The sequence below is a fragment of the Corythoichthys intestinalis genome, chromosome 8 (assembly GCF_030265065.1).
Source record: "Corythoichthys intestinalis isolate RoL2023-P3 chromosome 8, ASM3026506v1, whole genome shotgun sequence".
Lineage (NCBI taxonomy): Eukaryota > Metazoa > Chordata > Actinopteri > Syngnathiformes > Syngnathidae > Corythoichthys > Corythoichthys intestinalis.
Window position 1 is genome coordinate 33,004,457 of NC_080402.1, and position 9,938 is coordinate 33,014,394.

The 9,938-nt window shown below is 37.2% G+C and overlaps 1 protein-coding gene across 2 annotated transcripts in view; it reads left to right on the plus strand.

The window, feature by feature from the left end:
* ift56 (intraflagellar transport 56) overlaps positions 1-9,712 on the plus strand; it is a 22,075-nt gene extending 12,363 nt beyond the window's left edge. For both annotated transcript variants that reach the window (XM_057844270.1, XM_057844269.1), the window contains 8 exons: positions 1,306-1,359; positions 1,433-1,496; positions 1,577-1,665; positions 1,835-1,918; positions 1,994-2,063; positions 3,354-3,460; positions 7,195-7,328; positions 7,404-9,712. In XM_057844270.1, coding sequence (XP_057700253.1) covers positions 1,306-1,359; positions 1,433-1,496; positions 1,577-1,665; positions 1,835-1,918; positions 1,994-2,063; positions 3,354-3,460; positions 7,195-7,328; positions 7,404-7,518 — 717 coding nt within the window. In that variant the 3' untranslated portion in view covers positions 7,519-9,712. The remainder of the gene's footprint in view (positions 1-1,305; positions 1,360-1,432; positions 1,497-1,576; positions 1,666-1,834; positions 1,919-1,993; positions 2,064-3,353; positions 3,461-7,194; positions 7,329-7,403) is intronic.
* The last annotated feature ends 226 nt before the right edge of the window (positions 9,713-9,938 follow it).

The following is a 9,938-nucleotide window of genomic DNA, read 5'->3' on the forward strand; positions in this document are numbered from 1 at the left end:
ATGAAGGAAAAACACACAAATGCAGTGTAATAAAAAACTTTAATAAACACTGAATACAATAGGCAAGGCAAATTTATTTATATAGCACAATTCAACACAAGGCAATTCAAAGTGCTTTACATCAGATGAAGATCATAAAAATCACATTTAAATCAATACAATGTAAAAACCAGAACAAATAGATCAAATGTGAATAAAATATCTAATCAATTGAATTTTTAATACATTTTTGAAATGGTAAAGAGACTTTATGGACACCCTGTACAACTACAGTAATCACTACTCAAACTAGAAACTATTTTCTCCACTAGAGGGCAGGGCACTCATGCCCTTTGGACAAATAATGCTTTATTACTGTTTTTTATTTTCTCTCTTTAATGTTTTTTTTTTTGTTTGTTTATTTCTTTGGCTTAATGTGGTTATGGAATGGGTTATTGTACAATATTATTACTACAACAATTCATACAGATAAGTTTGTGCTGAGAGAAAAAAATACCATTGTTTAAAAAAACAACAAAAATAAGCAGTTACTCAAAATGTTACACATTACTTGAGTATTCTTTTCACTGGATACTTTTTTTTTTTTACTTGTTTTTGAGTACATTTTTTGGACTACTACTTTTACTTGAGTAATATTATTTTGAGGTAACACTACTTTTACTTGAGTAAAATTTTTGGCTACTCAACCCACCTCTGGTCTGCACTCCCCAAATATGCAGAGTTGCCATGCCCGCACACTACACTGCACGCGGTCTTAAATTTTATTTTCTATCATGTTTTCTATTTATTTGATGTACAAAACTGAGAGCTGTTGGAAAACAGTTTCACTGTCCTCTGCACAGTGACAATAAAAAAAAATCCTTTGAATCCTGTTGATGATTTGACAACCAAACCCAATTTCTGTTTTTGGCTAAAAGCTAAAGCAAAACAACTGGCCATCAAGAGAATGTGAATCAAAGCTGTTGTTTTGTCCTCATACTTTTAATAGTAACTTGAAACGTATTATTGAAAACTCTTAAAAAGAAGCGTGACGATTCTAAAATTTTGAAATTTACCTTCAAAAACAAATTTCCTCTTCCCAAACTGATGTGACACGCACAGTAGATACAATGACGAGTTCTTATTGGCACAATTCTATGATTTCAAAATTGATATTGCACAATGAGATTTAGCAAGTGCAAAAACCAACCTGTGACTACTAACCCCATTGTTCTCGACTCATACCAAACTTTTAACAATCAATGACAAGGGATGTCTTGTCCTAACATGGGGAGTTGAATACTTAATATTTTTTATTTTTACCAGGAGTATGTTTTAAAAGGGGTGGTCAATGCTGCATGTGGGCAACAGCTTGGAATGGTGAGTATTTATTTTGGAAATTACACTACATGTGTGTGCATGCACTTATACTAACTCTTGTCTATTTTTCCAGAGGGATCACTTAAAAGCCGCCCAGGGATACTTTCAGTTGGTTGGCAACTCAGCCAGCGAGTGCGGTATGCTCAGATGAAGTGAATATGTTGGAGCAGTGCGAGAGCAAGCACGCATTTGCTTATTTCTATTATTTATCTTTCAGACACTGTTCCTGGTAGACAGTGCATGGCTTCCTGTTACTTCCTTTTGAGACAGTTTAAGGATGTGCTCGTATATCTCAACTCAGTCAAGGTGGTTCATGCTTACATTTTTAACCAACACAGAACAGAAATAATATTGCTGGCTGTGTATAATTAGATAAAAGACTTAACTTTTTATTTGGTGCACAGTGACGATTTATGAAGTCTAGTTGAATATCACTTGAAATGAAACATTTACTTGAACGTGCCTTTTATTTTAGAGTTACTTCTATGTCGACGATACGTTTAATTTCAACTATGCTCAGGCCAAGGTGGCCACTAATGAATTTAAAGAAGCAGAAGAAGTACGTACCTCAACGCCTGCAAGACTGCTTTCTCTTCTTTCTCAATCACTAATCAATTTTATGATTGCTTTTTAGATTTTTCTTCTGATTCAGAGTGAGAAGCTCAAGAGTGATTATGTTTACCTCAGCTGCCTGGCACGCTGCTGTATGTATTGTTTTATTGTGCTTCGTTTGTCTTGTAATATATCCATTTGCCAATTAAGGACAATACAAAAACAAATACCCTTATTTTCCACACTATAAGGCGCATCGGAGTACAAGGCGGACCGTCAATGAATGGCCTTTTTAAAACTGTTTTCATATTTAGGGCGCACCGCATTTTAAGCAGTGTTTGTAAGCTGATTACTTTCTTTCAGTAACGAGTAATCTAATGCATTCGTTTTTCTAAACCAGTAATCTGATTAAAGTTCGGTTCCTTAGTGTCTGTGCGTTACTATTTTGTTATCGCCTCATAATGTATGTCGAATGAAGAATATTCTAGTCAGGTACGAAGAGCATTTTGAATAGAAAATGGTTCCCAATGCATGTTTCCATGGTAACCGCTCACAGCTACTTCCTGTTTTGGTCTCAAGTCACATACGCTGTGTTTTGGGACTGAGAAAGGCATGGGCCATCACGCATTAGTGCCCGCCCACACCTTTGCGTTTATTGCACTCTGCAATTTATTTGTGTGTTGTTGATTATTGTGCCGTCAATTTGCATTGTTTTGCACTGGCACTGATATGCTGTTAACCCTAACCCGAAATTCAGAACTTTTGATTTAGGTTTAATCTTCGAGTTAGCGGGGTTTAATTAGTCGGTGGAGTTGATTTCAACAAATTCCATGCAGTTTGTTAGTTATTTGAGTTTCAGGGCTCTGTGGTGGCAAAGCCAGCTTGAGTCAATGGTGGTTGAAATGAACTCCATCGACTAATTAAACCTCCGAAGATTGAGTCTTGTGTGAAAAATTCTGATCTTCCCCTTTATTAAATTCATCTATCGGTAAGTCAATTACATGCGATGACATTTTTCTGTTGTCGTTCTTACTGAAAAGTTTGATAATGAAGTAATCACTAAAGTAACTAGATTACTTTTTTGAGGCGTAATCAGTAATTAAATTACTTTTTTCAAGTAATCTGTTACAACACTGGTTATAAGGCGTAGTAGCAGTAGTATTAGTGGTTGAGGTTGCGTTATACATCCACTAGATGGTGCTGCGGTAAAGTGAATGTCATGCCATGATTAACCAATATTGATCCGTATACTAGTATACTGTCTGCTTTTGAGAAAATTTGAAGGCTTTTAGATGTGCCTTATAGTGCGGAAAATATGGTACCTAAGTACATGTTATATATGTTTATTTATTTTTTAATGTCATAACTACTATTTTGAATACCATCCATTTATCTGCTTGACTGAAATATCCCCTGATGCATGTGTGATATCTCCTTGTCAGACATCATGAACCAGAAGGGTCGTCTTGCCTGGGAGCTTTACTTGAAGATGGGCACTTCCTCTGACTCTTTCAGTCTGCTTCAGCTCATAGCCAATGACTGCTACAGGGTATTTATCTATAGTTAAGCCGTTAGCTAGCTACATAATATTTATGGCAGGCGACACAGAGCTGAGTCGTTAGCACTGCTGCCTCACAATTCCTTAATACAGTGGTACCTCTACATACGATCGCTTCGACACACGAACTTTTCGACATCCGACGTAAAATTTGACTCGCCATTTGTTTCTACATCCGACGACATGCTCGAAATACGACGACAATGGCAGCACCGCAGACGAATGCACGGCGGATTTTCTTGTGTGACAAATCAACACAGGTTTCAGAAAAGGTTGGTACAGGTGGTGAAACAGGGAAAAAGTTGACGCTTACCTTCTAAATGAAGATGCAAATGACAGAAAAATATGAGTGTAGGGTGGGCATCCGTGAAATGGCTCAACAATACATCTCCACGGTCCTCCTCCGACCATCGTTCGCCAGTCTTTATAAGTTAAGCTGACAATTCTTATTGTGGTAACATCTCCAGAGAAATCGCCAGCTTCGCCACGTTTTCATCATTTCTTTCACAACTTATTCAACACAAAACGCCTGCTGTCTGCCGCAATTGACGATGTTCTCAAGAAAGCAATGAAAGCGAAAGTAAACTTTCACCCGCTCCCCTCCCTCTTTGTCACGTCAGCGCCGCGGTGCCTTCAGGTACAGAAAAAAACGTCCGCCTTATTAGAACCCGTTTCGTTACACTATTACAGGAATTATTATTATTATTACATTATTAATCCGATTTTTATTTATTATTTATTTGTTTTGCTATATGTAATTGCTATTTGTAATAGTACCAGCAGTATTTTTTAAGGATTTAGTGCAGGTTTTTGGGCTGTGGAACGAATTAATGGAATTATAATGTATTCCTATGGGAAAATCCTGCTCGACATACGACCATTTCGACTTACAAACAAGCTCCTGGAACGGATTAACTTCGTATGTAGAGGTACCACTGTATTTCCAGTGAATGTTATTCCTTACCTTGAAAAAGTAAAGTACCTGTAGTCCCTGGGTTACGACGAACCTGATTTACGTGATTTTGATTTTAAGACGCTGGAGTCTTGTCCGCCATTTTAAAATTCTTTTATTGATGTTGACTTTTGTTGTGTGCTGATTGCTTTTATCTTGGCGCAGGAAGCATAGAGCAGGTAGTACTTCCACATGGGAGTAAGAGCACATGTATACACAAAGAAGAACGTACAGTGATAATATAGTGATGATAATGATAGTGGTAATGGGGACCAGAACCCGCCACGATAAGTGAAAAACAGCACAGTAGCCCCCCGACCAAGAAAAAAAATGTTCAATGTATTTATTCAGATTTAGCATTGGAAAGAGATACAAATAGGACATGATTTCCCACTTTTTTCCCCCAAAGTATAATTTAAAAAAGTTATGTATATATTTTAATAAAATAATAAATAAATAATAAATGCTAATAATACATAAAATGGTTGTTAAGCATTTCAAATGTAATAATTAGTGCTGTCAAATTTATCATGTTAAGTATTAACATTATTATCGTGTTCTGTATTAATGAGGCCCTATTCTCACACAGTTAAACAACAATGCAAAGAGAACTGACATTCCCAATCAAAATAGCTATGCAAAATACACATAAAACTTACTCAGACTTTGGTCAAACATTATTATATATTATTATTATTATTACTATACATATTAAAACATGTCGTTTAGCTCAACAAATAGACTGGATGGCAATATTCAGTCACAATATACAAACTATCGGAGGTCTTGTACGTTGTGAAGCCAGCACTCAAATGACCTTGAAGTACCAGTAAACAGGCAAGTACTGCGTCAGTCGAGGGACAAAACACACTCATTGGCTTGATTTCTAAGTAATTGAAAACTCACCATTGACACCTTGTGGTGTATTTCAATCACTTCCTTACGTAGTTAAAGACACTGTGGAAGAACGGCAGGGAGCCCGTCACCACTCGGCGACGTCAACAATGGCGAGCTACTAGTTTATTTTTTGATTGAAAATTGTACACATTTTATTAAAACGAAAACATCAAGAGGGGTTTTATTATAAAATTACTGTAACTTGTACTAACATTTATCTTTTAAGAACTACAAGTCTTTCTATACGTGGATCCTTTTAACAGAAAGAATGTTAATAATGTTAATGCCATCTTGTGGATTTATTGTTATAATAAACAAATACAGTACTTATGTACAGTATGTTGAATGTATATATCCATCTTTTGTCTTATCTTTCTATTCCAACAATAATTTACAAAAAAATATGACATATTTTAGAGATGGTTCGAATTGCAATTAATTACGATTAATTAATTTTTAAGCTGTTATTAATTCGATTAAAAATTGTAATCGTTTGAAAGCCCTAGTAATAATTATAAGTTTTAAATATGTTACTGTCCCAGCGAATTATTTTTTTAAACAAGTATAAAGTAGAAAAATGCTTGTCTTTATTAAATGCTTCGTTGACTTAGTCAAATCCGCTCAAGCTACTCACTTACACACAATGAGTTGCCACAGGATCTGTTTACCAAGTTAAACGATGATTGACGCATGCGGCGCTTTGAAGTTTCGGCTTCCAAGCGTCTCTGGCAAGATCAAACCTTAACGTCTGTCAATCATTGTGAACTTTAATACGCAACGGCAGTGCACTGCCAGACTAAGAAAAGCTGCAGGAGAAAGAGAGAGACTACGTGATCGGATCGGGACAGCTCATCTGTATTTATTTCATAATAAAACATTTTTTTTTTCAATTCGCGATGGACTGAGGGCGTGAAAGTAGCAAGGGATCACTGTATTTGCGCACACGAAAGAGAGCGCACACACGAGTAAGAACACATTTTCTACCACGAAGAAGTCGCGCGGCCGAGTAAGAGAGAGAGGGAAAGATCACAGCTGCAAGCCTGCGCACATGTGGTTTTTTTGTGAAGCGTCCATAGAGGCAAGACCTGTATATAACACCTTTTGTACTGTTTATTGTGTGTTTCCCATTGTGGTCAAATAGTTCGGGCCAGTTTATGTGATTGTTTTTGATGACGTGCGGATGCTAATTGATACATGCTAATTATTTGTGTGGATTGATTTTGCTGTATCAGCAGCTAGTTATAAATGCAAATATGAATTGCTGTTATTGAAGATGAAACTGATTTAATGTCATTTTTAATTCAGTTTTATTCTGCAAGTGTTGATGTCATAAGCAGCTCAATAAAGTCAGCAAACCACACGGACGTCTGACATCGTAATTTCGGAGCTTAACTCACTGTCTAGCTAGGTCTTACTTCAACGTCTAGGCGAGGACAGTATAATGACGTATAATACATGTTTTTTTTTATAGTTATTTTGAGATTTGGGGGAATTTAGGGGTACGCCAGCGTAGGAGGGAAACTCATTCGTTACCCAGGGACTACATCTATTAATTCATGGGCTGCCACTGACAGCAACAGACACTAGAATCCATTCTAAGTTTAGTTTGCATTGAAGGTTGCAGCCCCTGCCTGATTGGATGTCTATCATTATCAATGGCGGTTAAAGAGTTAAAGCAGTTGTTTGTAATCTTTATAAAAACAGTAAAGCTCGAGAAAATAAGGAAACGGTTAATAAAACTTAGATTTTAGGAATAGTTACTCAGAATATTTTGCGCCACTCAAATTCCAAGTTGTGAATATTCATAATATAATCTCCCCATGTTTCTACCACTAAATATTGAGATATCTGGTCAAAATCTGCCTTTGTGTTTCAGATGGGCCAATTCTACTATGCTGCTAAAGCGTTTGACGCACTGGAGAAGTTGGACCCAGGCTCCCACTACTGGGAGGGCAAGAGAGGGGCGTGTGTTGGGATTTTTCAGCTCATTTTAGCCAACAAGGAATCCAAGTATGTTTGTTCATAACACATTTTTACAACAAAGAGTGCCTATAAAAATGTTCTCTTGTGTCTTTCGTGTGCAAGGGAGACACTAAAGGAGGTGGTGCTCCTGCTGCGCAATTCCGGAAACCCGCAGGTGGAATACATCATCCGAGCCATGAAGAAGTGGGCCAAAGACAACAGAGTCTTCCTTTCTTGACTGACTCCCACTTTATGTGTGATTTCATTGCACACATCAGCTGTCCAAATGAGTAAAGACAACATATCTGATGTGCTGTTTAGTTTTGGACCAAATAGACTGTACTGCCTTTATTTTGACCAAATATATATGCATTTCAGTTATGAACACTAAATTGGTTGGATTATTTTTCATCTCTGAGTGACACTCATTACCTGTACAAAGATAAATAACTAATGGTAAATGGGCTTTTCTACCAAAATAGCCCTGTCTATTTAACGCGCTTCGACACTGTCCTATCATTCACGTACTTATGACGCAGCTTCAGTAGCAACCCGGGTGCAATATCTTGCTCAAGGAAACTTTGACATGGTTAACGAAAATATTTTCATCTCCCAAAAAATGTGTTTAACCCTACTATGCCTTACCCCAGAAATAATGAACATTAAGTCACAATTTTTATTTGATTTAGTTTTTATTTGAAAGCTTTATGGGGTCCTTAAACAACATATTTTTAAAATAATATGCATGTACAGTGGTATGAAAAAGAATCTCAAGCTTTTGGAATTACTCACATTTCTGCATAAAATCCCGATCAAATGTGATCTGATCTTTGTCAAAATCACACGGTCGAAAAAAACTGTCTTCTTTAACTAAAACCAAACATTTATCGGTTTTCATATTTTAATGAGGATAGTATGCAAACAATGACAGAAGGGGGGAAAATAAATACCGTAAGTGAACCCGCAGCCTAAGGAGACTTAAAGTGCAATTGTGAAATTATTTTTTTACCAAACATTTTAAGTCAGGTGTGTGCCCAATCACTGATGAGTGGTTTAAAGCTGCCCTGCCCACTAAAAAACACACATTGTCTTGATGAGAAGCATTGTCTGATGTGCATCATGGCTCGGTCAAAAGAGCTGTCTGAAGATCTGCGATCAAGGATTGTTGATTTGTATAAAGCTGGGAAAGGATACAAAACTATCTCTAGAAGTCTGGATGTTCATCAATCGACAGTCAGAGAAGTTACAAATGGAGAGCGTTAGGAACTGTTGCTTCTCTCCCAAGGAGTGGCCATCCAGCAAAGATGATGCCAAGAGTTGAGCGCAGAATACTCAGAGAGGTAAAAAAGAACCCTAGAGTGTCTGCTAAAGACTTATAGAAATCACTGGAACAGTTTAATATCTGTGCACACATCAACTTTATGTTAATCTATGGCCAAAAATGGTGTTTGTGGGAGGACTCCACGGAGGAAACCACTGCTGTCTTAAAAAAGAAAAACATTTAATGTTCGCAAAAAGGCACTTGGACACTCCACAGATGTTTTGGCAAAATATTTTGTGGACTGATGAAACCAAAATTTAATTGTTTGGGAGTAACACACAACTTGATGTGTGGAGGAAAAATGGAAAGCTCAGCATCAACACCTCATCCCCACCGTGAAGCTTGGTGGAGGTAGCATCATGATTTGGGGCTGTTTTGCTACCTCAGGGCCTGGACAACTTGCAATCATTAATGGAAGAATTAATTCAAAAGTTTATCAGGATGTTTTGCAGGAAAACCTGAGGCCGTCTGTCAGACAGTTGAAGCTAAAAAGAGGATGGATGCTGCAACAAGACAATGGTCCAAAACATGGAGGTAAATCAACTTTAGAATAGTTTCAGAAGAACAAAATACATGTTCTGGAGTGGCCAAGTCAAAGTCCAGACTTGAAATGTGAGAAATTCCAAAAGGTTCACATACTTTTTCATACCACTGTATGTTCTGTAATTTGAATTATAAATGATACATTAGGCATTACATGCAGTTCACATGAAAGTAAAGTGAGATTGGACTTTATAAGGTTTTAAACAAAGGCCGCCCGTCTCATCAGACCATAGGACATGGTTCCAGTAATCCATGTGCTTTGTTGACATGTCTTCAGCAAACTGTTCACGGGCTTTCTTGTGTACCGTCTTAAGTAGAGGCAAGTTGATGTAGAGTGTGGCGTATGGTCTGAGCACTAACAGGCTAACCCCCCACCTCTTCAATCTCTGCAGCAGTGCTGACAGCACTCCTGTAACGAGTCACATGACATTTTGGAGGGAAAATGACAAGCAGTACTCAATTTGGACATTTAGGGATGTACGTATTTACTAAGGGGTGTACTCACTTTTGTTGCCAGGGGTTTAGATATTAATGGCTATTGTGTTATTTTGAGGGGAAAATAAATTAACTCTATTATATAAACTGCACACAGACTATTTTTCATTGTTTCAAAGTGTCATTTTGTCATGAAAAGATATACTTAAATATCTGCAGAAATGCGAGGGGTGTACTCACTTTTGTGACACACTGTACCTCTATATTCATGCATGGTTGAAATCAAATATATCCGCCACCTCTATCTTCTTTCTGTACGCACGTGACATCACTGTGTTGTGCCGCATTTAAAGTAGTCC